Genomic DNA, 26,345 nt, shown 5'->3' with positions numbered 1-26,345 from the left:
TCGGTTCGTGTCAGCAGCCATGGACCCGTGCCGGCGGGGCCTCGATGTGCGTCTTGACCACTCGGTCCGCGGCGGAAACGACGCGCCAGCTGCCGGCCGGAATGCAGCCCGCCGCCGCGGCTTCAGGGCCTGGTGTCCCGGCCGGTGCACCGGCGGAGGGGAGGAGAGCCGTGACTCGCCTGCGCCGGCCTGTGCGTGTGTGCTCGGCGGCAATCAGGGAGGCGTTGTCTCCGCTTCCCGTAGCATGCACCAGGGACGACGACGGGACGAGCACGCTGGGTCGTAGTAGTGCTGCGTAGGCTTTGAGCCTGGGTCGCCAAGCCAAAAGCTGGGCGCACTGTCGAGGCCTGTGGATTAAGGACCATCGAATGTGTGTCACGGCTTGCATTTTGGACAGTATACTATTGCTCGCGTCAGGGGAAAAAACAGGAAAATGTTACGGCAGGCATGCTGAAGTAGGGTGTAGGCGTGTCATGGTCGATGATGATCGATCCCTTCTTCTTCTTGAATTAAATAAAGGTGCCGGCGGCTTTTATCCCTACCGCTACCGGATGGCGCGCACTCGTAGGCTATTCATACGGCTTTGAACCGAGGTCGCCGCGAGTGTTTGTTATCGTGGGTTGTGGACGTCGCGCTCGCTCTAGTGATGGCTTTGCCGCACGCCACCATGGATGATCATGCTCGCCCCGGCCCGTTGACGAATGACGATGCGCATCGGCCATAGTGGCTCTGGCTCCGCCTCTGACTCCTCCCGATCTTATTTCATCTCTATTACTGATGGAAGACAGTAGAAGCACAAGTTGATATAAACTTTACAGCGCGTCGTCGCCGGAGAAGAAGTTGCTGCCACCATGGAAGGCACCTCCGACCTCCCACAGGTCACACGAGCGCGAGGTGTCAGCGGTAATGGCCTTGTGGACTTCACCTCGGCCCCCACCTTCTTGGCGACGCACCGTCCTTCTCCCCTCCGGAAGCTCGTGACATTCTGGATGCTTCCAGATGGGATGTTCTGTTTCTTTCCGTCAAATTTGATGTTCATGTGTTGCCTGATTGGTTGGTGGCTTCGTACCGAATTCGAAGCTGGTGAGGCAGTTGCGCACAGCTCGGGGCGAACGCTGGACCAGCGGATCATTTTTTTATTTTGTACTGCCAAAAGCAAAGCTCTTCGGCTCATCACTGTCGGTAGGCAGGCCGCTCTCCCTTGCTGGCGTTGACGCAGCCACCTTGCTCTCGATCCGGCCATGGATCCGGACGCCGAGGTCGACTTCGACTTCTCGCCGTTCCTCATCCGCTACAAGAGCGGCCGCGTGCACCGCCTCATGGGCACCTCCAGGGTCGGCGCCGGCGCGGACGCCGCCACGGGCGTCACCTCCAGGGACGTCGCCATCGACGCCGCCACCGGCCTCGCCGCGCGGCTATACATTCCCAGCGACGTCCTCGGTAAGACTGAGAAGCTGCCCCTTCTCGTTTACTTCCACGGCGGCGCCTTCTCGGTCCACTCGCCCTTCTCCCGCGGCGCACTTCCGGTTCCTCAGCGCGCTCGTGCCCGCGGCCCGCGTGGTGGCCGTGTCCGTCGACTACGGCCTCGCGCCCGAGCAGGGCCGTCCCGGGGAAATTCGAGGCCATGTACGAAATGTACGATATAACGCAGTACGCGGTATATTGCAATAAGATATATCAAGAATGGTATCTATGTTGTATAATCTTTACTTGAATAGCATCATTTTTTTAGTGTTCTTTGAAATAAAGTCCTCAATGATACACTCATAATCAATCTTCTCCAACATTTCACCTTCAAGTGCTATTATAGCCAAATCATTAAGTCTTTCTTGTGTTATTGCAGAACGCAAATAAGTCTTCAATAGCTTCAGTTTAGAAAAGCTTCGCTCTGCTGATGCAACGGTCACAGGAATAGTCAATAGAACTCTTTATGCAATAGTTGCATTAGGAAAACAACCATGCTCCTTTAAAAACCGTAGAATTTCAATAGGCCTCATTATTTCTTTTGGAATGAATTCTCGTAAAAACTTCAACTCCATATATAATTCTTTGGCATCAATATCAGATTTTCCAACCTTTTTTAAGATAGCCTCAAGATTATCACAAGAAGACTTCAAGCCCTCATCCAATTATTGCAATGTTTTCGAAGTAAATAAGAAACCAAAATTTTTTTTGGTAATCTTTGTACTGCTCAAATCTCATTGTAAGAGAGCCAATAGCTTGATCAACAAGAGGTACAAAATATTCTACTCTAAATAATTCCTCCGGAGATATTGTGGCAATATTTGTGTCTTCTGGGTTCTCATCGTATTGCCTCTTTCTTTTAATTGGTTTTTTAGGAAATATTGTACCAATATCCATCTCAAGTGCAATTTCTTTGGTTGACTCCAAAGCTTCTAAGAAACCAGTTTCCCTATAGCCCTCGAAGAAAGAAATAAGCCCTTGCAATTTCTCGATAGCAACATCAATAAGCATATCCTTTGCTTGCATTTGTTTGCTTACCAAATTAACAGCATACAGTACCTCATACCAAATGACTACTGCCACTATAAATTCATACTGTCCAAGTTCATTATTTGCTAGACCTTTAGCCTCACTACTCTTTCCTGGATCATTATCAGTATCAGATACCTAAAATTAAAAGAAGGAAAATATTTTAAATATATGAGATAACCAACAAAATTACATCATTAATTCAATACCAATATAAAAAATGATGGGTACCTGAAGTAGAGCCTCCCGAATGTCTGCACATTAAAATCTGATAGCTTTAACACTATCAATGCGACTCTCCCATCATGTAGCTGAAACTAACTTGAGAGTCAATCCAGATATGTTATCTTTTAGAATATGCTATTTTTTAGTAGAGTTAGCAAACGTTGTATAGATACGTTGGATGATTCCAAAGAAGTATTTAGCTTTGCCACAAGTCTTATTAGCCATATCACAAAGTGTTAAATTAAGGCTATGACAACCACAAGCAGAATAGAAAAGTCTAGGATTTACATCCAAAAGTTTCCTTTGTACACCTTGATGTTTTCCTTTCATATTTGACCCATTATCATATCCTTGTCCTCTCACATCATCTATGTCAAGATCAAGAATCTTTAGCTCATTCTCTAGCACATCAAAAAGCGCTTGTCCAGTCGTGTCATTTACATCTAAAACTCCTAGAAAGGATTCTTCAACGCGAACATGACCTGGTGATGAGTTCACATATCTTGTAATTAAAGACATTTGTTCTTGGTGACTTGCATCAGGGGTACAATCAAGTATGGCAGAGAAATACTTTGCACTCTTTATTTTCTTAATAATTTCAGACTTAATAGCAGAAGCAAGCAAGTGTATCAACTCATTCTGAATCCTAGGACCAAGATAATGAACTTGAGTTTCTTCATTTGTAATACGGCGGACATGCTCTTGAATAACTGGATGAAATTCAGCCAATATCTCTACTAAGCCCAAGAAATTCCCATTGCTATCATCATATAATTTGCTGTTACTTCCACGAAATGCAAGATTATGCTTGGCAAGAAATTTTACTATGCCCACAATTCTAAATAAAACTTTCCTCCAATGGTCCTTTTCTTTCTCAAGTTGTCGCTGAGCAGCTTTATCAATAGTTTGATCAGTTTGCAATCTATTACGCAACTCATACCAAGCTGTCATGCTCAAAACATGATCTGCACCTGTCTCATGCTCTTTGAGTCTCTTCCCAAGATGTGCCCAGTCATTATAACCCTTATTTGCCAACTGACCTTTTTGATGCCCTTTTATAAATAATTATAAAATAATTTACAGCTGAAGCAAAATGCTCTGTCGAGTTTCTTAGAATAAACAAGCCAATCCCTATCACAGCTTTCTCCATTTGATAGAATTCTATTATAGAATAGTGAAGAAAATCTTGTAGAAAACCTGTGCTTAGGCCCCTTCTGAATTGATAGGTCTCTTTTAGACCCCTTTTGTGCTAAAATGTCAACTTATTTACTATCAAGTGAATCCTAATATCTTGGATCAAATATATCACGCAAAAAAGAGTCACCAGCATTCAAAGAAGGATTCAAGTCTTCACTGTTATTGCCTATCTGAGTATTTGTGTTGTCAGGGAGAGCTTCCTCAATTTCAACATTATTTTCTAGAGGATCTATAGGATCATTATCAGGCGTTGGATTATCAGATGACACTTGTAACTGTTTTGTAATGAACCTATCCATAGCTCCTTGCTGAGATTGGACTAATTTCTCTATTCTTTGTTTTTTCTTACGCTTTTGCGAACCCGATTCAAATTTTCTAGAACGATTTGTAGAAGACATGGCTTCAATCTTTGAACACTATTCCAGTAGGTGTAGGTGTCTAGATGAAAAGATCAAAAGAACAACATTTAGATATCGACCCACTACTCATTGTGAATGAATTGAAAAAAATGAATGATTAATATTACCTTCAGGGCCTCAGCACCTCGCTCGCTGTTGCCGTCAGGTCATCACTCTCGGTCGCTTGCGAATTCGTGATACGCGGCCGGCGGCCGAGGAAATCAAGGCGATGGCGGTGGACATGGAGACCTAACTGATGAGAATTGGGATAGACAATTACCAATCGGGTACCAATCAGGAACTGTCCAGCGGCCGGTCGAAGTCATTTTCTACTGGGCTAGTTCGCTGCCATGTCTTGCTAATGGGTCAAAGGGCAATGGGAAAATTCCCTGAAAGGCCCAGAAGCAAATGACGCTTCCTTCTATGGCCCTGGAAAACTGAGACACCCTTCTGTGGCCTCCTTTTTATTTTCGTTCCGTTCCACGGCCCTCCCGTTACATCTGCAGTTAAATCCCAGTTAAGTGGCTGTGAAAAGACCATAGTACCCCCCGGCGAGAGAGAAGGACGCCGAGAACGCCGGTGAGCAGTCAAGGACTGCAGATGATGGACCACACGCTGGATTTAGTGGCATGCTACCACGGCGCGTGCCGCTTGCCGCCCGCCGCGCGCCCGCCCGCCGCGCCGCCCGCCGCGCACCCGCAGCCGCTCGCCGCCCGCGCGCCCGCCGCCCGCAGCCCTCCGCCACGCGCCCGCCCGCAGCTCGCCGCCCGCCAGCCGCCCGCCGCACGCCGCCGCTCGCCGCCGCCCGCGCGCCCGCCGCTCGGCGCCCGCCGCAGCTCGCCGCCCGCGCGCCCGCCGCCCGGCGCCCGCAGCTCGCCGCCCGCCGGCTGCCGCGCGCCCGCAGCCGCCCGCACGCCGCCCGCCGCCCGCCGCGCCGCCCGCCGCCCGCCGCGTGCCGCAGCCGCCCGCACGCCACTCACGGGATGGATGGGGAAGATGGGGTCAGGGGCGTGTGGGAGTGCCAGGGGCAGTTCAGAACAAGATATTTTTCTTCTCACCTCAAACCTTAAACCCTAACAGAATGGGCTAACGGATCTAACGGGAAGGCCATGGAAGGGAACGAAAATAAAAAGGAGGCCACAGAAGGGCGTCTCAGTTTTTCAGGGCCATAGAAGGAAACGTCATTTGCTTCAGGGCCTTCCAGGGAATTTTCCCAATGTTTATCACGCTCAAGCTCACGACTAACAAAGACCAGCACGAATAAAAATGACCTAAGACTAGGAAGACCACCCGGCCCTGCTACCACACACGCACTTGGCTCGCCTCGGGCCATGGATCCGGACGCCGAGGTGGACGTTGACCTGTTGCCGTACCTCATCCGCTACAAGAGCGGCCGCGTGCGCCGCCTCATGGGCACGTCCAGGGTCGCCGCCGGCGCGGACGCCGCCACCGGCGTCACCTCCAAGGACGTCGTCACCGACGCCGCCACCGGCCTCGCCGCGCGGCTCTACGTCCCCAGCGGCGACCTCGGCACGCCCGCAAGGCTGCCCCTCCTCGTCTACTTCCACGGCGGCGCCTTCTCGGTCCACTCGGCCTTCTCCGGCGCGCACTTCTGGTTACTCAACGCGCTCGTCTCCGCGGCACGCGCCGTGGCTGTCTCCGTCGACTTCCGCCTTGCGCCGAGCACCCGGTGCCCGCCGCCTACGACGACCGCCTGGGCCGCGCTCCGCTGGGCCGCGCCGCTGGGCCGCGCGTGGCGGAGGGCTGCGGGCGGCGGGCGCGCCGGCGGCGAGCGGCGGCGGGCCGCGGGCGCGCGGCGGGCGGCGAGCGGCACGCGCCGTGGTAGCATGCCACTAAATCCAGCGTGTGGTCCATCATCTGCAGTCCTTCACTGCTCACCGGCGTTCTCGGCGTCCTTCTCTCTCGCCGGGGGGTACTATGGTCTTTTCACAGCCACTTAACTGGAATTTAACTGCAGATATAACGGGAGGGCCGTGGAAGGGAACGAAAATAAAAAGGAGGCCACAGAAGGGTGTCTCAGTTTTTCAGAGCCATAGAAGGAAGCATCATTTGCTTCAGGATCTTCCAGGTAATTTTCCCATAAACATTCTGATCGCACTCCCCCCACCAAACCAGCAGCGAAGTGCTCGTCGCTGCCCCAGCTGAAACCTGAAAGATTTTCATGGGCTCGCGCAGCGCACGCAGCTGACGGCTCGGCCCGTCTCTTCTTTCCTCAGCACCTCGCTCGGGCCGGGCAGGCGGGGCCCGGGCAAAGCGGCCGGGCCGAGCGGGAATTTCACGAACGGGCCGGACTGGCCGTGGTCTGGGCCCACTAGCAAAGGCTGCATCTGACCGCCCCTCCGCTGGGCCACCGCCGTTGCGAAAGTGGGCTTAAACCTCGTTGGCATATGCATGGGCCTTCGTGTGTTCTTCCAGAAGGATGGTGCCCTTCCTCCGTTGCTCGTCGTGTTGTACGACGTCTGCAGCAGCGTCGCATTTGATTGGGCAATCCATCTTCCGTCTGGGGCTAGCTGTTCGTCGTGTTGTACGACGTCTGCAGCAGCATCGCCGTGGACGCACCTCGCGCTCCGATGGCTAGGTGGGATCGCACAGTGTCTGCACGTCACCACCAACTGCGTAGCCGTGGCCACCGGCGTCGCCGAGGACAACGCGCCGGCCGGCTTCGTTGTCGTTACCCGGCTAATTCTTGGAAGTACCATAGGCCTTAACCAACGAAAGGACCAGTACTACTACTGCAGCAGCTAGACACGGTCTGTCGTAGGTGTACCAAGCTCATAGGCCTCAAGTTCCACGAGGAAGCTTGCGGCTTCGCTTCACCCATGGCGGCCGGCCGCCTCTCGTCCGCGGTACTGCTCCTGCTCAACATGGCGGGCGCGCTGCTTGCCCCGCGCGGCGCTCTTCATCCGGGCCCGCCCGCCGCCGTCGCCGAGGACGACGCGGACGTGGAATTCTTCTTCTTCCCGTTCCTGGTCCTCTACAAGAGCGGCCGCGTGCAGCGCTTCATGGGCACGGACACCGTGCCGGCCGCCACGGACCCGGCCACGGGCGTCGCCTCCAGGGACGTGGTCGTCGACGCCGCCGCCGGCCTCGCCGTGCGCCTCTACCTGCCGAGCCTCGCCACCAACTCCACGGCGGTGGGGGCGGAAGGAGGCAGGCTGCCGCTCGTCGTGTTCTACCACGGCGGCGCGTTCGTCACGGAGTCCGCCTTCTCGCCGACGTACCATAGGTACCTGAACACGCTGGCGTCCAGGGCCCGAGTGCTCGCCGTGTCCGTGGAGTACCACCTCGCGCCCGAGCGCCGCCTCCCCACGGGCTACGACGACGCGTGGGCGGCGCTCCGGTGGGCGCTCGCGGACGCGCGGTCGACCGGGCCGGGAGCCGGAGCCGACCCCTGGCTGTCGCGGCACGCGGACCCGGCGCGGCTCTTCCTGGCCGGCGACAGCGCCGGCGGCAACATCGCGCACAACATGGCGATGCGCGCGGGTCGGGAGGGCCTGGAGGGCGGCGCTGCCATCCGGGGCCTCGCGCTGCTGGACCCCTTCTTCTGGGGGAAGCGCCCCGTGCCGTCGGAGACGAGGGACGAGGACACGCGGCGGTGGCGCGAGCGGACGTGGAGCTTCGTGTGCGCGGGGCGCTACGGGATCGACGACCCGGTGATCAACCCGGTGGCCATGCCGCCGAAGGAGTGGCGGCGGCTCGCCTCCGCGCGCGTGCTGGTCACCGTGGCCGGGCTGGACATGCTGAGCGCGAGGGGCCGCGCGTACGTCCGCGCGCTCCGGGAGAGCGGGTGGCGCGGCGAGGCGGAGCTGTACGAGACGCCCGGCGAGCAGCACGTCTACTTCCTCGACAAGCCCGACAGCGAGAAGGCGGCCAAGGAGATGGAGGTCGTGGTGGACTTCATCAAGGGCGGCCAAGGGAGCTCCACATCTTTAAGTATGGACGAGTGAAAAAGCTGCTTGTTTCAAGATGCCAAGAACCACGCAAGAAATCTACGACTTGTTACCAGGCTACCCTGTAAAATCCAGTTGATTCGGTGCATCATGCTATGATAGGTCTGGCCTTTCACAATCAGCTTCTAAAGAACGATGAAGGAATGCCTCTGGTCATAGCAACTCTCCCAGTAAAGATTTGCACTACAGATTTTACAGAAATGTAAAACACCGCTCGCTACAATTGACTCTGCCACTCCAGAATAAGAGTGACTAGTTGTCCCTGGCTCCCTGTTAGAATAGATAAACCGAACATGCATTCTAAGGTCAATCGCAGTGCAGGCTACACATTGAGCGAGCAGACCTGGTTTGGAAGTTTTGCATTAGCAACCTGAAGGTTATGATACCCTATTTACAGAATATATGATGGTTGCTCTTGAATCAGACATCTGTGATCAAGACAATGTATAATGTGCGGAGTCTACAACGGCATGCCAACTTCTCAAGGCTAAAATGTGGCAAGCAGCAGGCTAGCTTAATACACGGCAAAAAGAAGTCCCATGCTGTACAAAGTTTACAAAATCGCTGTGCATTGTGAAATCACCATAATTTACTGAACCGCCAAGCGTTGGAGATGATCCATGAAGACCTGGAAGCTCACGTCATCCGTGAATATGACATCCCCTCCCGGTGGTGGAGGATTGTCGGAGTTATACGAGACAGATGGATTAAGCTTTGCCAGTAAAAATCGAGCCTGCAGTTTTCAGAAGAAAGTAAATTCAACAGAAATGGCACTCCCTATGTTCTCTTTTACTTGATGTTAAATTGTTAATGCATTTATATAGATGCTGAGACTGAGATGCAACTTTAGCAATCACCTCTTGTAGCTTTATCTTATTAGAAACTAACACAGTTCACGTGAGTAACTTTGACAACAGATATAGTTATATAGTTTTCCTCGGACCAATCAGTTTTAACATGTTGATGGTTAAATTTGATGGAGGTTGACCACATGGATATCAAAGGGGGAAAACAGAGGGAAGGGAACAATTCATCTTTTTCAGTTAGTTCATGAGCAACCCTGATACGCTGATTGGCTATTGGGACAAAATTGCAGTTTCAACTGAAGTTTGAACCACTAGTTCCAAACTGAAAGTAAGGTGAATTTGTAAATCTTATCCAGTTGGAGAAGAAAGTTTGCAATTTCCATAAACAGATATGCAGAGAAATTTCTAGTGCATGCAGTGTGTTGAAAACTCGCAAAGAAAAGCTTAAAATAGTAATAACCTGAGAACCATATTGATCGCACACAACCAAACGAGGCACAGGAAAGCGTTCCTTGATTATTGCATCAGCTTCCTCATGTGGAGCTTGCAACAGCTGGGCAAATGCCTGAACATCACAGAAGGTTAGTTGTCGGTTTGTTAATGTAGCATGTACCGTATATATTGAAGCATACTGTTTGTAGATCTTAGATCAGCCTTAGAGCCTCGTGTGTAAGGCTATGAACCACAGAATCTTAAGCTTGGATTTTTTTTAACATAAGAAAATTGGAAGAATTTCAAAACATTTTGATGTAAAGGCAAACTGTTCAAGAGTTTAGACCAAGCCTGGAAAAAAGGTTATCTGTAGTCATAACTCATAAGTATACATATAAGTAAAGCTATATGGAGCTGAAAAGATCAAATCTAGCGTTTAAGGTTTCGGTTGACAAAATATTACCTCGTGGCCTTCTTGATCTTGGTAGCCAGCCTTTCGCCACTGTGCAATTGTTATTCCATGGAATATGACAACAGTAAAATAAGAATCCAACAAAAGGATCCTATCAGCTGCAATTGCAGTTACATCCAACAGAACAGGCTCTGGACCTGATTGGAATGAATAAGATATAAGTGATGGCTGGATCATTACAACTGCATTCGCTACATTCTCTCTGTTTAACATCATTGTGAAATATGCAGTTTCATCTGGACTATTGTTAAAAACCTGAATGGGAAGTAAAATAAGTTAGTGCACAGAGAGCAGAGAAGTAAAATAACTGCTCAATGAACCAGGGAAAATGCTTTACCTGAACAAACTGAGATCGTCTCAAATTGAACATAAACTGGGGAAAAATTGACAGGCGAGGGGATAAACTGAAAGATGAGGGTGTTTCTTTGTGATAGTCTCCAAATTTTGAACATAAACTAATCAATGCTCGGTCAAGCCATCTTATCGGGTCAAAATCAGCCTGAAAGAAACACGAAGATTATACAATGTGTATATGATGTTCCAAAAACAGAAATGGTCAAAACTGCAGCAAGCTGGCAAAATTTTATTACTGGAAACATAATCATACTTCTATGGTACTATCCTCTATCTCACGCGAATAAATTCATCTATCATGTCATGTATGCTCTAATGGTAAAATATTTTAAGAAGTATTGTGGAATACCTCAGCTTCCATCTTAAATGAGACCAAGCGTGCCATGACTGCAGCAGCCGCCTCTTGATCAAATCCAGCTATTAGCTCCTGAAGCACATGCAATCCAAGTATAATACAATATTTGTTGCCAAAAGAAACATGAGGGAAAAACTGGCGATACCATTCACCAGACTAAACAGAAATGATTAATTGTCACTGCTAGAAGAAAAGTAGAAAACTTGCCTGCACACCACCAGAACCAGCAACCCATTTTCTTGAAAGTGTAGTGGCTCGTAATCTCATCTGACCCTCATGATGCTGGTAACTGCATAGAGCACCTCCAAGTCAGTTACATAACATTCTCCAACAGTGATAGCTTTCTAACTAAAAATGATGGAGGAGGCCAAACAGATTCCTTACTAGGTTAAGAATTGGAAGTAGAACTGATCGCTTGCTGATTGACCAATCGATTCTGGCCCATCCTTCTTTGCAATATCAAATATTAAACACAGTGATGTTTTCCTGTCTAGACCACACATCTTCCAAGCACTAGTGTTTCCCTGACCTATGACTGTATCTGAGGATAGAGGACTTCTCTGCACAAACAACAGCATGCAAAAATATTCAGATGTATAGCGTCATGATTCCAAAATATTGATAGTATGTAAACATAATACATGCTATACCTTCTCCAGGGAAGTACAAGGTCCAATAATTCCTTGGATTTTGACGTCCTTTGAGCAGTTAATCTCAAATATACCACTGTAAATATAATAGATATACGCAGATCAGAACAGTCGAATAACTGATATGCTAAGGCATGTTATTAAATACCATGAAGAGTATACTTACTTGAATGATAAATCAAGATCATTGTCACTTGACTGAAAGATTCGTCGAAGTGAGTCTTTAAAAACAGAGTGACCAAAACTTTCTGCAAGAACAACTATTCCACCAGTTCTCTCCACTGCAACCTTCATCTCAGCAACACCTACCTGAGAAAGAATATAAACAAGAATTTTTAATTAAACAAAGCAGCATGCGCATATTGACTCACCACAGTACTGAGATGTTCTAGCTACCGGTACTTTTTTATTTTACTATATTTCAAATGACAATAATTTGACTACTAACCTCCGTTTCTAAATATCTGACAACTTTGACCAAACACGGTTACCAAGCCAACTCACTTTTTAATGAGTGAAATGACTAAAATGCCCTTATAAAGCTACCTTTAAGTGTCTCTAGAATATTGGTATAGTATTCCTATAAGGGCAAAATAGGAAAGTGTTTCTCGAGAAACGTGAATTGCCAAGTATTTCGAAACATATAAAGTGACCAAAAGTGACAAGTATTTGGAAATGGAGGTTGGTATTTTTGTTGCGCACACTACTATGGTAGAGTTAACAAAAGATAAAAAGACTATCACCAAATTTAGCAAATAATTACTTGGTGGGTGAATATTCAACTAATTACATCTCCAGAAAAAATATGTCAGTTACTTTACCAAATTTGGCGAAGCATTGAGTTCATATGCCAGTATGCATATTGCACAAGCCTACTAAGTTTCTGTTGAATGGTCATTATACCATATATTGCCTTGGTGAGAGAGGGAGAGGGAGAGGGGGAGGGGGAGGGAGAGAGAGCGGTTGTGTGATATGAGTCCATGAATTATTGCATAGCAACAATTGTTCAATTCCTAGCTAACAACAAACAAAACCAAGAAAACAAAACAAACTTTTAATCAAAATTTAAAGGAACAGAACAAGGGCTTTATTCACCATCCTAAAGTTTGACCCAAACCCAGACTTCAAAAGAAAAAGAGAAGGCAACAAACCTGGTCAAGCGCACAAGCAAATAAATCAAGTACATGCCCTTGATTCACAAGCTGCTTAGAGATATCCTCATAGAACTTAACAGCTTTGTTATAAAGTGGAGCTGAACCTTTATCGAGGTCTTTGTGTGAGCGAATTGGTTCTGACAGGGACTTGGATACGATCTGAAATTTAAAAAAATAATATCATTATGGTATATTAGAAAGCATAAGCAAGAAATGGCTAATTTTAAATTTTTAAAGGAAAAAACGTGATGTTTGAGACAATCCAACTATCAGGCTCTCAGCGATAATCAATACCTAAGTATGATTAATGTCATGGACATACTTGTGCCAACATTTCCCAGGTGGCATATCACTTATGCACAAGCAGAGAGTTATAGCAAGTGAGGAAAAAGACAGGATAAAAATGGCATTCAACTTTATCTGGAAACAAATCATGTTATATTGATTAAGTAGAATAGCCAAAACAAGTTGATATTATTTTTATAGTACATACAAAACTGGAGAGGTTTAATATACTTTGATTACAGATAACATCATAAGAAACACAAATTATATACAGAACAGCAGAACATTGAGTTAGGTGCAAAACCACAAACCACGTGAATGTGAACTCTAAATATACGCAACCCTTTAACAACCTTAGCCATATCTAAGTCTTTTAAAATTAATCCAGTCGATTTGGATAGTTGCATGAGGTTTTCATACAACTAAACTAGTCATATGGAGTTAAATACAATCTGTCCCAGTACCGACCCAATTAGGATAGGGTGTAACGAGTAGTTCCAAAGAGCATTAGATGAAAAATACTTTATTACTTATAAAAAGAGAAACACAGCACTGTAGCAGCAGGCTTGTGTGGCTTGGATTTGGAAGACATCTTTTTCATGGTTAAGATTATAGCTTTCCCGATAAAAAAAGATAATAGCTTTCCATTCCACAATAGCTAACTAGTTTCCTAGAATATCTACTGCTTGGTATCTTATCTATTGGTTAGGATGGTTATTATATATTGATTTTATCTGTATCTATTAGGAGAGCCTGAATATAAGGAAACTTATTGCCACACTTGTTATTAAGCAAGAAGAAAAACAAGGCACCTGGTCTAGCTTTCTCCCTTACCCCTGGGAGTGCCAACACCAACTGGCCATCCTAACATCTACATTTACAGCATCACTGTTGATAGAAAATGTGAATGAAGCTTAAGAACATGGTATTAAAGAAAAAGAACTGCTGACTTACAGAACCAGGTCCCGCCGTAGATGGGCCACCTACAAAGGCCATAATTCTAGCACCTGATCCAGGAACGCAAACCCCCAAGAGACTAGCAGCAACACTTAATGCAACTCCAGTACATCTTGATGAACGTTTATCAGCTGGAACAGGCCAAGGGTCCTTTTGCAGTTCTTCTATAACCTACAGAAAAAGGAAAACAGTGTCAATATCATAATGGTGGAATAGAGAATTCGTATATCTCTTGATCTTGGTTGTGGCCATTCCACGGTGTTCTGCATTTTGATCGGGCAAAGAACTTTGACATTAATGGTTTCATAATCAAGCAGAGCTCTTAACTGAATTCAACACAAACTCGCACTCAGAAGCAGGCAGCAGGAACCTAGCAATGCTCTCTGTCGAAAGGCCATCCCTTGCCCCAGCGATCACACCTGTTGTGGGTTTAGTTTTCCCGGCAAAGAAGTTCATTTGGTCCAGAATTTGCTCCTTTGTCACTTCTTTTGTCCCTTTGAACACATATGACTTTGGCAACAAGCCAAAACCCAACTCATGCACCTATATGGAATTATGGATCAAGTGTAATTGTATCAGTTACTGACCCATCCATTCAGCATGGAGTATCAATGAGAGAGATGATAATAACCTGCACATATGTCCCAAAAGTAATAAATCCAACAAGGGATTGATCTGGCAATAGTTCAATAGCTTGTGCTAAAGCAGACTTCAAATAGCCAATCTCCTCCTCAATCATACATGTATCAACAACATAGAGGAAGACAGGAGGCGCCACAGGACCCGTTTCAGCAGTGGATGCATACTCAACGGTGGTATACTGTGGAAACAGTTCGGCAGGGAGGTTGTTTTCTGAAATAGAGGAGTAATGTTGGGGGAAGTGGTTGCGCTGAAAGCAGAATGGACAGACCCAAATCTTTGCGACAAAGTCAACTATGGAGAAGGGGTTGAGGATAGAGCGGCACATGCGGCAACGGAGGGGGGCATAAGGAAGAACAGGAATGGCAGGATTTGGCTTTAGAGGTGTAAAAATGGCGGAAACAGGGACCACACAGTTAGTAGCATCCTGCTTTGTGCCTGGTATAACATTCCATGTCATTCTTATCCCATCCTGGGCCTCAAGGTCCAGAAACTCAGACATTTTCTGTAATCAAGTCGCTATAGTGATAGTTTCTTCAGCAGAACTCTGTTTCACAACAGTATCAGGCCTCTGCCAGCAGCAAACTCTCCAGCCTGTAATAGCCAATTCAACATTGGGTTAAACTGATGAAAGCCAAAACCAACAGAGAGAAGGAAAAAGATAGTAAGCCGATAATCAACAATTGATGTAAGCAAATAAAATATAACTAGCATATGAAGACAGTATCAGTCATTGTAAACTTCTGAATTTTCAAACCACTGCAGCATACATGCCAAGTTAAGACTAATGACCAAACTGATTCTATAATGAATTGTATTAGTCTCTGAGAAATCCCTAACGTTTCATTGCTAATAACAGTATTCACAAGCTCACAGTTGATAAGTGGAGGTCTCTAATCTCTACATGGGTAGCCATCACCACCTGCCGATATCGTGAGGCATATGGGTTGAGTTAAACCCCAATTTTGAAATAAAAACACATGAGCTGCGAAATTAGTATATACTAGATCACAGCAAACCAATTCGCAAAAGCCTGGACGGATTGGAGCATCAAACCCAGCAAATAATTGGGCTTGATTGCTCACGATAATTCTCCCGCAGAGCAAAACCCCACTCCCAGAACAACTGACCCAAGCGAGCTAGGGCTTTCTTACCAGCAGAAGACGAAATCAATCCAAGTTCGGATGGATCTCCACTCCAGAGGGAGGACGGGAGCGACGAGGATGACTAGAAAAGGTAGAATTCCGCCGAAGCGCTGGTGTGCTTCGCTTCGGTAGAAGGACTGGAGGGTTCGGCGACGGTGTGAGGTTGGGAAACAGGGGGAGGAAATTGACGGAAGGTGTCGGGTGTTGGCGGTGGACTCGCGCCGCCCCCGAGAGGGTGAGCGGTGGATGAGAGGCCGGCAGGAAGCAGGCAAGAAGGCAAGGGACGGCGATTGGTCGCGTCGCCTCTCCTCGCCGGCGAAGGGGAGAGGAAGGATTCGACGTCTCGAACACGACCGTCCTGTCTGTCCTGAGTTCCGAGTTCCGACTGCTAACTTGTGAGCTCCCCGTCTCCGAGACTGGAGTAGACCTGAGTAAAAACTAAAAAACGGAGCTGCTAGCACTGTATATCCGTTGAAAAAATTTTCATCAGCGTTGTAGCATTGAAAATTAACTATTACAACATTTAAAATCACTACTTACAATATTATAAAAATATATATATAATTAACTTCAATGATAGAAAATCCTCACCGCAACATGACATTATATTTCATTTCATGCAGTATCCAATAGAAATGATAATGCGTAAAATAGAGTTTTGTAACATCGACACTTACCTTTTGCAACATATAAAGATTAATTTGTGATATTTTTAAACTACAATTGCAACACTCAAAAAATATTTTTTTAAAAAAAATCATAGGACAAATAGAATTAACTATTTAAACATTTAGAATAAATTTGTGCAATATCTTAACTATTTAAACATACTGAAAATGAACACCGCAACATCATGGATCGACCCATTAAACAATCATAGGGTGTCTTTGGTTAGGCTTTTGCACCTATTTTTACTTTTGCAAAAGCCAAAAGTCAACCAAAGAGCTTAAACGGCCAAGCTGCTTTCGCCCAAAAGCTGCTTTCACTCTGGTACAAATGCAAAAGCACCCACCATTTCCGGTGGCTTTTGGGCTAAAAAATTACCCACCTGCCACTGATTATGGATCCGGCGCCACGCCGCCCTGACGCCGCCCGCCCTGCCGCCGCGCCGCCCGATGCCGCCCGGCCCGGCTGCCGCCCCGACGCCACCTATATGGATGAAAAATTTAGAAAATTTAATAATTTTCTTTCCAAAAGACACATTCACATGCCAAATAGTGAACATATTATGTTTGTACGAGCATTTTGGTTTATATACAGTCTCACAAACCTTCAGGGGTATTACAGGTATTTCACCCACAGCATACAGTTTCCCACAGCTCATAACTGCTCTAACCAAACGGTCTTCTGCTTTTTCCAGAGCAGCTTTTTCACAGCAGCTTTTCCACAGCCCACAACTCACAACAGCTTTTCCAAAAATCATAGCCCAACCAAACACACCCTTAGAACAACTATTGCAATATCAATAATAAACTAAAATAAACTTAAAGAACGGGTTTGCATTAAGATCTATGCTTATTGTGTAATAAATCTTATCTTATTTTTCTGGTCTACATTGAACGTCTATGTGTAATATCTTATGCATACAGCGATCATGTTGTATGCATTCTATTTTAAGAACGTTAGCTGAATTATCTTTGTATAAAGATGATGAGACACTCTTAAGTCGGAATAAATTGGTCAGTTCCGCCACACGAAGCCGGGGGAGGAGAGGGAAGGCGGCAATAACATTGTCCTCCATCCACCGGAGAACCTCCGCGACGGCGAGCACCTGCCGCTATTGCCGCCGCGAGTCAAATCCGCCGGTGAGCTCCCCTCCGCCGTCCTTTCCATCCACAAGGAACCGACAAAATCCGTTCGCATCACCTCGGCGACTCTCATGCTCTCTCTTGCGCTCCGCTTTTCCGCTCCGCGTGCTGGGAACACCATGGCGCCGTCGTGGTCGCCATGACCGGCAGCCCGAGCTCGCCCCCTTTCGCCGTTGACTCGTTCCCTTCGCGCAACGGCTGCAATGTGTGGTGCATGCGATGCGCCTCGACGTGGCAACACCTTATCTGCAAGCCTCGCCGCCTAGAAACCCACCGGCAGCCGGGAACGCTGCTGGGAAGCCGGCTGTCGCCGCCATGGACCGGGCGGGGGGCCTAGATCCAAAGCCTGGGCTCTAGAAGTTAGTTTCTAGGGGCCTATGTGTGAGATAAGGGCAGATCTGTAGGGCGAGTTTTAGATCTCGGGGCTTGTTTGTGAAATTAGTTATCTACTCTTTTAAAATTAATGTGTGCAACTTGTAAAATACATAACAAATCATAGGAAAAATCTAAAAATAACAAATCCAATTTTGTTAGCTTCAAAGTAAATATATCTGTACAGTAAATCTATTGATTAGCATGGTTATATTTATTTTTGGGCAGAAAATATTTATGGAAGAAATAGGTACCCTAGGCATTGTTAAATACATAATAAATCACAGAAAGGTGCTAAAAATGCAAAACCACTTTTGTTGGGTCCCTAGTACTGTCCTCGTTTTAGATATGAACTTATTTTACATTGATGAACTACTGTTGTCACCATATGAAAATATTTTTATCCATAGTTAAATGCCAAGAAATACATTCCTGTAGATCTGGCAACTTGTCTAGTATTTTTCCTGTGCCCTGCATGCTGAGGAATAGCTTCAGTAAATTGTTCACCCTTTTATCGTGTCTCAGTATTTTTCTGTGAATTAAAAACGGAACTCTGGTTATTAAAAGCTTAGTAAATAATTGGGTTATTAGAAAACCAGAAAAAAATCATAGTAATTCATTTAAGTTATCCTTAACACTGCTATGCATTTTTATTCTAAAACACTTCATTTGAAAATAGGGTTTCATGGAATTACTTAGAATCTTGAAGTTGGAATTTAATAGAAAAATAGGAGAATTCATGAGGAAAAATTCCTGTGCCTTATTTTGCTATTGGTATTGCTAGTGGGTGTATGTAGTAACTCATGATTCATGTGGAGAAGTAATCCTTCTACAATTAAAATGGCTTTAATGATGATATGGTTTTATAGTTTAGACTCCATTTTGTGGGTGAGTTAGCCCGCATCTTACAAAAAGGAAGTTTGTCTATTTAACTAATTAAATATGGCTTACCTATGTTAATAAAGCAGTTAATAAAGTGAGCTACTTAAGCTTAAATTATCTAACTTAATTATGTGTAACAATTTGCTAATTTGATGATCAATCTGCTAATGTACGTTGTTAAATTAATTAGTCAGAGACTAGTTAATTGAGTCTTTAGTTAATCAATAACCTAATCTTCCTAGGCTTACTTTAATTGTATCATTATGGTTTCAATAAGTTTGCTAAATATAATCCAATTTAATTGTATCATTATGGTTTCAATAAGTTTGCTAAATATAGTCCAAATAACTAATTTGATTAATAATTGACTTATCATATTGATAGCTGTTAATCAAGTAAATAATAGTTACAATCAAAGTAAATACCTAATGCAGTCTACTTCATGTAATAAGGTTATCATGTTATCGAATTGATACTTAAGTGATAATCTGATTTCAGTCCTTGCTGGTTAATTTTTAATTATTGTTACGCTGATAATTAAGGAGTTTACTGAAACTGGGATGATGTTGCTATGCTTGATCACTAGCTCAATACAATCAACCCGTACCAGCACCATCGCCGCTGGCTGTGGCTCCTGCAAAAGGACACCGTTTCACCAAGGGAGAGTACTACTGACTCCGTGACTCGTAAGGCTCGATCAAATAGAACAATATGTCAGGTAAGGAACGTTGCGTCGAGCACATCTGATCTTCACAGAGGGTTGAACACTTTGAATCGGATCACGTGCCCCATTTTTCATTACCCTTTTTCTTTTCACTGAATCCAAAAGCTACGGGCAAACACATTTTAATTTGTACAGGTTGAGAGTGAAAGCACACCGCAAACGAAACGACTAATCCTACCGACTAAAACCGGCGGGAAAAATACAATCAGTTGACCCTCCAGACCAAAGAAGGGGGGAAAATATAGAACTCAGCTAGCTGAAAATAATCTCAACGTTTCATTTCACCTACTACTAGTAGTAGCCATTACTCAATCCCAGCCCCAAAAAAGGTCATATCAAAAGCCCAAGATCTTCTTTTCCGCTCCAGAAAGGAATCCATTTCGGTGAACGGAGGTGGGCTCAGGTTTCTTGCTCCCCCAACCTAGTGAAAGATGAAGAGTTAGACGACGGCTTCACTCTCCTGCATCTGCGGCAGCATGGTCTCCAAGATCCTGAGAATTGAAGAGTGCACATGCTGTCAGTAAAAAAAAGTTGAAAGGATGCGCTAGCTAGTGCTCGACAAGCTAGGGCGCAATGCACTGTATCTGTCTGCGTGGGAGGAGCAGAAAACCATCTCGCAAATCAAACGGGAGATCCCAGATGCAAGTCAAACCGATACTAAAATGCCACGTCTGCAAGTAAACTTGAAGCAGCTAGCTAGCATCATCAGTGCATTATTACTATCAGTGTAGTAGTACTACCACGTGAGCGTCGGCGGCGGACGCGGCGCCCTTCCTGTGCGCCGCCCTCTTGAGCCCCAGCAGCTCCTTCCACCGCGGCCCGCGGCGGGCGGCGCCGCGGTCGGCGGCGTCGTGCGCGCGCAGCTCGTCGCGCAGGGTCGCCGGGACCCCGCGCGCCGCCTCCCGCAGCGGCAGGATGCGGCCCTTGGAGAAGAGCTGGTCCGCGGCCATCATGGGCCGGCTGCCCACCGGCGAGAACTCGAAGTCAGCGTCCGAGCGGCCCGGCGGGCGCGGCGGAGGCGGCGGCGGCGGCTCCAGCGCGAAGTCGCTGGAGAAGGACATCCGCGGCGGCGCCATGTGCTGCTGGGGCGGCAGCGGCGGCTGCTGCTTCTCCGGGTTGTACATGTCAACGCGTACGTGCCATCTAACGCGCGACCAAAAACCCTCCTGCTCCACACGCGCGGCTAGCCTTGTGCGCGGGGGAGAAGCAGCGTGCTCGTGCTTCTGCTCTTCCTCCTCCTCCTCCTCCTCCTCCACTAGTGCAGTGGCTAAGCTAGTGTGCTGACGATGTGCCAAGCTCTGGAGGGATTTGGGTTGGCTATGAGGGGTTATATAGCAGGAGCGCTAGAGGTTGAAGAGAGGCATGGCAAAGCGTAATGGCATGCAGTGAAACGGACGGTGGTAAATTCAAGAGCGGAGAGCCACTCCCCGTACGTGCACTGACTGCAAACTTGCTCTTGGCCTCTGAAGGCCAGACGATTGACTGCGGCCTGCGTACGTGTTCCAGTGGCAGCTAGCCAGCGATGCATGTCAGGTTTGGGAGACCCAAACCTCGGTAAAGGATAATTTTATGCAGCATGCATGTTGATTGGAGCAGTGAGGAGAAAAAGAAAAATAAGTACTCCCTCCGTCCCACAAACACCGCTGGTTTAGCTTTAAAATTTTATCCCACAAAGACTGTTCATTTAGATTGTAGTAAAAAGTTCATCTCATTAAAACAATATCAAATATTAAAAGATAATTGCATGGAGAAATGTATGGAGCCAATCAAATGCTTAAGTAGATGTAACTTTTCTTATTCCAATGCATTGTATTTATTAAGGATCTAGAGAATCAAATAAACAACGCGGTCTTCCATCACAACTGCTATAATTAATTAGGGGTAACATGGTCATTTTTCACTACTATTAATATGTCTGAAATTTTCTAAATGAATAGTATTTGTGGGATGGAGGGAGTACTACCGCGCCAAAATACAGTATACTCCACTTGATTCTCATTCCGTTAGTTGACCTTGAGCGCCTGCAATACGCGTCGGCTTTAACTGGTTTTGGCACTAAAATATGCAAGTCAAAATCTCGGGCATGCTAAGAAGGTTGGCTTTAGAGCTTTGACTTTGCTCCATTTGAACTTGACCAAAAAACTAGTTTGACAATCAAGGTGATGGAGCCCAATAAGATTATGTTCTACGCGCACGACGCACCTTCTCCAGAACGCCGCTGCATTACCGTAGTCAAAGAAGAAACATAGGGACACAGTATTATGGGTTCGGCGTTAGGATCGCGAGGGGCTCTGGTCACTGGTGGGCTAGAAGGGGTTTTGCGCGTGTGGGCCATGACCTAGTGAGGTGGCGAAATTGCCGCTGTAGCTGCGAGCGGCACCATGAAGAGGTAGGTTGGGTTGGATGCGAGGGTATGTCAGCATGGTGGTTAAGGGAGAGTAGGGAAGATGAGATTTGGGTTTGGAAATAGAGGTAGACTTGGGGTTGGGAACGACCAAAGGCTAAGGATCAGTGAGCAACTTGGCTATGCGATTATCAGAGAAGAAGAAAGATAACGAGAGAAGATAAGGAAAGATGAACCATATCTAACGGTCTAATGCCTCATGCTCCATTTTGCACCCATGCCTGCTCAAACACCGAAAGTTCTAGTGTATGCATGGGCAGAAGAAGGAGAAGATGAGTCTCTCCAACTTTGAGATCATCTCCTTTTTTTAAAAAAAATCAATGGAGCAAATAATTCTGTTTAGGGTTTATATGGTCGTTTTCTTTTTGTTTGACCTACCTAGTTTAGCATCGGAACACCTGGTAGAGCAGATACAAGGACCATGGGGATGTGACTGGTGGGATAATCAAACGTATTGACCCGCAGAGCCCGGGGAAATAACAACTCGTAGCGTGCGACACTGTACCCCCCACGAATTCAAACGAGAACGATGGGGGCGATAAATTAGCAGCGACGGGTGGGTTCACAGGCGCTCGAACGGGAAGCCTTCTTTTTTCCAAAAAGGAAAACACTCGAACGAGAAGCTATGCCATTGCCATCCCGGCCAGGAAGAAGAAGACCCTCGCAGGACCACAAGCTGAAGCTCCGTCCTCGGACAGCAGGAAATGTGATCGAGCAGCGCCACGGGCGAAACAGGCGCGGCGTCGGCATGTGCGATTTGGCCACATCAGTAGTGCAGAATCCTACAATAGTGCATGTTGGGAACCGGCTTTAATCCCAATTTTCCAACTGGGATTACGTGTCCGGGACTAACGTGCCATAGCTTTTTATCCCGACAGCTATGCAATTGGAACCCGCGTGACTTTTTAGAAAGAAAAATTAGGGCTCGTCTGCCGGCCCGGACCTCCAGCTCCAAATCAAACTCCCTCACAGAGATGCAATCACATTCATAAGAAACTTTACATTGAAGCTAGAAATATGCTCATCTCACATGATCATCACACCTCACACAAAGTAAGAAAGCACAAGATCTAATTCACAACACATGAGATTGATTTGTTCACATCACTCAAAGATTCACCAGCACAATCACAGATGAAAACATCACAAACAAAGCACCTGTCAATCTTCGCGTCCTTGCCCTTGCCGGCCCAGGGTGGCGGGCGTCCTCACCCCCATGCGTTTGGCTGTGCGCGGCTCATCGGCTCGGATCCGCGCCAGTCCCCGCCACCTCCCGGCCACGCCTCGTCGGCTGGCCGCGCCCGCACCTGCCCCGCCCCCTGTGCCTGGCCGCGCGCGGCTCGTCGGCCCGGCCGCGCCTCGCCGACCCACAACGGCGGACGTCCCCACCCTGCGCCTAGCAACGCGGCGGCTCGCTAACCCAAAGCGGCGGGCGTCCCCGCCCCCTCGCCTAGCAATGCATGGCGGCTCGCCGGCCCACGCATGCGCCTAGCTAGGTGGCGGTTCGCCGGGCCGCGCGGCGGCTGTGGCTCGCTGGCCTCCGCCCGTGCCGGGGAGGGAGGAAGCTGAGGGAGGGAGGGAGGAGGGAAGCTGAGGGAGGGAGCTTGCTAGGAGGAGATGTCGAGGGAGAGGAAGAGATAAGGGAGAGAGAGAGGGAAGCTGGAGATAAATAAAACGCGAGAGAGGTCAGCGATCTCAACTGGAACTAAAGGGTGCTAGTTCCGGTTGGAGCCACCGAACATGACTAATATATTTATTCCTGTCGGTGGCCCCAACGACGACTAAAAGTATGTCTATAATTTCAATTGGAGTCACCAACCAAAATTAAATATTCATACCCACCTCAACTACCAAGCTGGCCATTGGATCCGGAAAAAGCTTCTATTGGTTCCGGACCCAACGGCAGCCAGGATTAATACTAAAATCAAAGACCATTTATGCACCGGTGCATGCTTGCGATCGACTGGTGTCCGGCGCTTGATATCCCACACGTACTGCTACTCTAGCGAGCATGGGTGTCGGCAGCAGCAGAAGGGGGCTCGTTGGCTCAACCGGCCGGCGTCCGTGCATGTTTGTCATGCGTGCCGGCCGGCACCTGCCGTGCACGCCGGCCGGATGCGTGCACGGGATCTCGCTCATTTTCATGGACCACATTTACGCACGTCCGCGCGGATCGGCGTCGGAGTAGAGCGCTGCTCGGTGGCAGGCAGCGCCAGGCGGGCAGTCGCAGGGCCGGATTTATTTCTGCGCTTCGTCGCAGGGTGGGGGCCGTGCCTGTGCGTGCGATGCTAGCTGGAGCCCAGGTTTCGAGCCCTTTGAATACTGCAAGTCTGCTGGGACTGGCACTGCCACACTGTGCCTTTGAATGCGTAACCGGAAACCTACGCACGGCGCCTCCGCCCTGGCGTATGGTCGGCGGCTGGACGTGCTGCCCGGTGCAAAAATCTATGGCGCGCTCTCGAGCTGGCCGTGGTTTTTGGGAGAGAGAAGAGCACGAGTGTTTGGATTCCAAGAGGCCAGCTCCATCACATCATCGAATGTTTAAATGCTAATTAGAAATATTAAATATATATTAATAATAAAATAAATTCCATAACCTCTAGGCTTATTCATGTGATGAATCTATTAAACCTAATTAGTCCGTGATTAGCCCATAGTAAATATGTTCTAATTATAAATTAATTAGGTCCTGTTTGGTTTGGAAGAGTTTATTATAAGTACATATTCCCCTCATATGGATGGGTTTATTATAAGCTTAAAATGATATTGGTTGTAGAGGTTTATAATAAGCCCCTCATATAGAGGAATTGTGAGAGATATTTGTGGGATCCATAGAAAACAAGCCCCACGAGCATGGAGGGGGGGCGCTTATGGGTTTATGGGGCTTATGCCCATAAACCCAATAAACCCATAAGCCCTCGTGCTCGGATAAAAAGAGTCTTATTAGAGATTTATTGGTGGGGCTTATAATAAGCCGCTCCAAACTAAACAGGCCATTAGACTAAATAGAGTCGTCTCGTGAATAAGTCAAGCTTACGTAGTTATTATTGGTGGGGCTTATAATAAGCTTCTCCAAACCAAACAGGCCATTAGGCTAAGGGTGTGTTTGGTTGGGCTGTGGCTTTTGGAAAAGCTGCTATAAGCTGTGGGCTGTGGAAAAGCTGTTGTGAAAAATATCGGAGGAAATCTCTAGCCAGGTGGCGGAATGCACCCGCCTAATCCTAGTTTAGAATGAGTTTGGAGGAGATCTAGGAACGCTTGATCAAAGGGTGGATGAACACGGAAAGGACACGGGGATTTAGAGTGGTTCAGTCCGCCGGAGCGTAAAAAACTTACGTCCACTTATATGTTGTATTGCTTGTGAGTTCTTAGAAGAGCTTGAGAAAGCTTGAGAAAGCTTATGTGTCCCTACGTTCTAACGGGCGCACTCTCCCTTTTATAGACTCAAGGGGAGTGCGTACACTGGACGGGGTCCCGATAGGTGGATCCGATGACATATTAAATAATATGCACACTGGAGCCTTCAACGCTACAGATTCGGTGATCTTCACTCCAGCTCCTTCATGTAGTCCTCGATTGAGAAGTTGATGTGCGTATCAGCAACCTGGGCATGGTCATGTGCCGCCTTACCGGCACAGTGCCTGCTGTCAGTGTTACGCACAGTGGAAGACGTGCTGTCACTATTGGGTTATTACCCTCTGACAGGCGAAGGGGCTGCGTTGACCCGCCGCGCCGCTGCCTCCATGCGCATTGTGGCGGTACATGTCTCAACTCTCCTGCAGCAGACCATCATTACCCCTTGCTCACGCGCGCGCGGCGCTGTGATGTGACTGCACGCCGTGCGCCTGCGCGCAGAGCCCAGTGATGCGACGCGCCGCCTTCGAAACAGGCGGGCTTACCGTGGTGTCAGCATACCTGCCCAGTGCGTCAGTGGGCAGGCCATGCCTTATCTTGGGCACGCGCAGCCCACCTACCCGCATTTAATGTGGTAGTTGGACCGACGTCCCACGGAAGGCCTTCTGCCACGGGCACGTGGCAGGGTTGGTAGCTATCGCCCCCTTAGCGGCACGTGGTGGCACCGGACCCCCTCCCGGGGGAAAGGGAGGTCCGGGCCCCCGAGGCCAGCTCGGGTGGACAGGCCCATAGGGGTCTGGCACCCACACGTGGCGGCGCTGGAACCCCCCGAGGGTCCGGGCCTGTGGAGGCCATTCTCGAGCACCCTATTCTTGTGGGTACGCGGAGGCGCTGGACCTACAAGAGTAGGGGGGAGGTTCTGAGACCATGATCCCAGCTGTCAGGCCTGGCCCGTACTCCTCGTCACCTAAAGATCAGGGGCAGGGTCACGGATAATCTTGCGTCCATAAAGTTGGACACTCTGTCAGACAACTCTTTGGCGGGCAAGACCCGCGATGATCAAGGATAGACGGCCGAGCATGTGGTGGAGTGCGTCCACCACAATGCGCTTGGCGCACCAGCCAGAGCTGGACACCCTAGCAGGAGGTACTCATGTCCGTATGTACCGACAAAAAAGCTACTGTGGGAAAAGCAGAAGACCGTTTGGTTAGAGCAGCTGTGAGCTGTGGGAAACTGTGTGCTGTGGGTGAAATACCTATAATACCCCT

General features: G+C 47.8%; 3 protein-coding genes and 1 pseudogene across 3 annotated transcripts; 1 reads left to right on the top strand and 3 right to left on the bottom strand.

Annotated features, from left to right (window-relative positions):
- Nucleotides 1–1,706: 1,706 nt before the first annotated feature.
- Nucleotides 1,707–4,214, bottom strand: LOC112898315 (annotated as a pseudogene).
- Nucleotides 4,215–7,091: 2,877 nt separating this feature from the next.
- On the top strand, nt 7,092–8,606 carry LOC112896931 (probable carboxylesterase 12). The gene has a single exon (XM_025965051.1). It carries the CDS (start codon nt 7,154–7,156, stop codon nt 8,279–8,281), a length of 1,128 nt encoding a protein of 375 aa, XP_025820836.1. The 5' UTR covers nt 7,092–7,153; the 3' UTR covers nt 8,282–8,606.
- Nucleotides 8,607–8,628: 22 nt separating this feature from the next.
- Nucleotides 8,629–15,939, bottom strand: LOC112896930 (protein transport protein SEC23-like). Its single transcript, XM_025965050.1, has 14 exons — nt 15,543–15,939; nt 14,381–14,982; nt 14,077–14,292; nt 13,747–13,920; nt 12,505–12,666; nt 11,520–11,662; nt 11,354–11,429; nt 11,088–11,263; nt 10,911–10,992; nt 10,698–10,775; nt 10,332–10,493; nt 9,986–10,249; nt 9,551–9,655; nt 8,629–9,017 (listed from the first exon to the last, which is right to left on the bottom strand). Exons 2-14 carry the CDS (start codon nt 14,888–14,890, stop codon nt 8,874–8,876), a joined length of 2,292 nt encoding a protein of 763 aa, XP_025820835.1. The 5' UTR covers nt 14,891–14,982; nt 15,543–15,939; the 3' UTR covers nt 8,629–8,873.
- Nucleotides 15,940–19,355: 3,416 nt separating this feature from the next.
- LOC112898314 lies at nt 19,356–20,443 on the bottom strand. Its single transcript, XM_025966661.1, has 2 exons — nt 20,060–20,443; nt 19,356–19,810 (listed from the first exon to the last, which is right to left on the bottom strand). The coding sequence occupies exons 1-2, from the start codon at nt 20,441–20,443 to the stop codon at nt 19,772–19,774; spliced, it is 423 nt and encodes a 140-aa protein (XP_025822446.1). The 3' UTR covers nt 19,356–19,771.
- Between the last annotated feature and the right edge of the window lie 5,902 nt (nt 20,444–26,345).

This window comes from Panicum hallii, chromosome 6, assembly GCF_002211085.1.
Source record: "Panicum hallii strain FIL2 chromosome 6, PHallii_v3.1, whole genome shotgun sequence".
Classification (NCBI taxonomy): Eukaryota; Viridiplantae; Streptophyta; class Magnoliopsida; order Poales; family Poaceae; genus Panicum; species Panicum hallii.
Note: the sequence above shows the minus strand (reverse complement) of the source record. Positions and strands in the feature narration are given on the sequence as shown.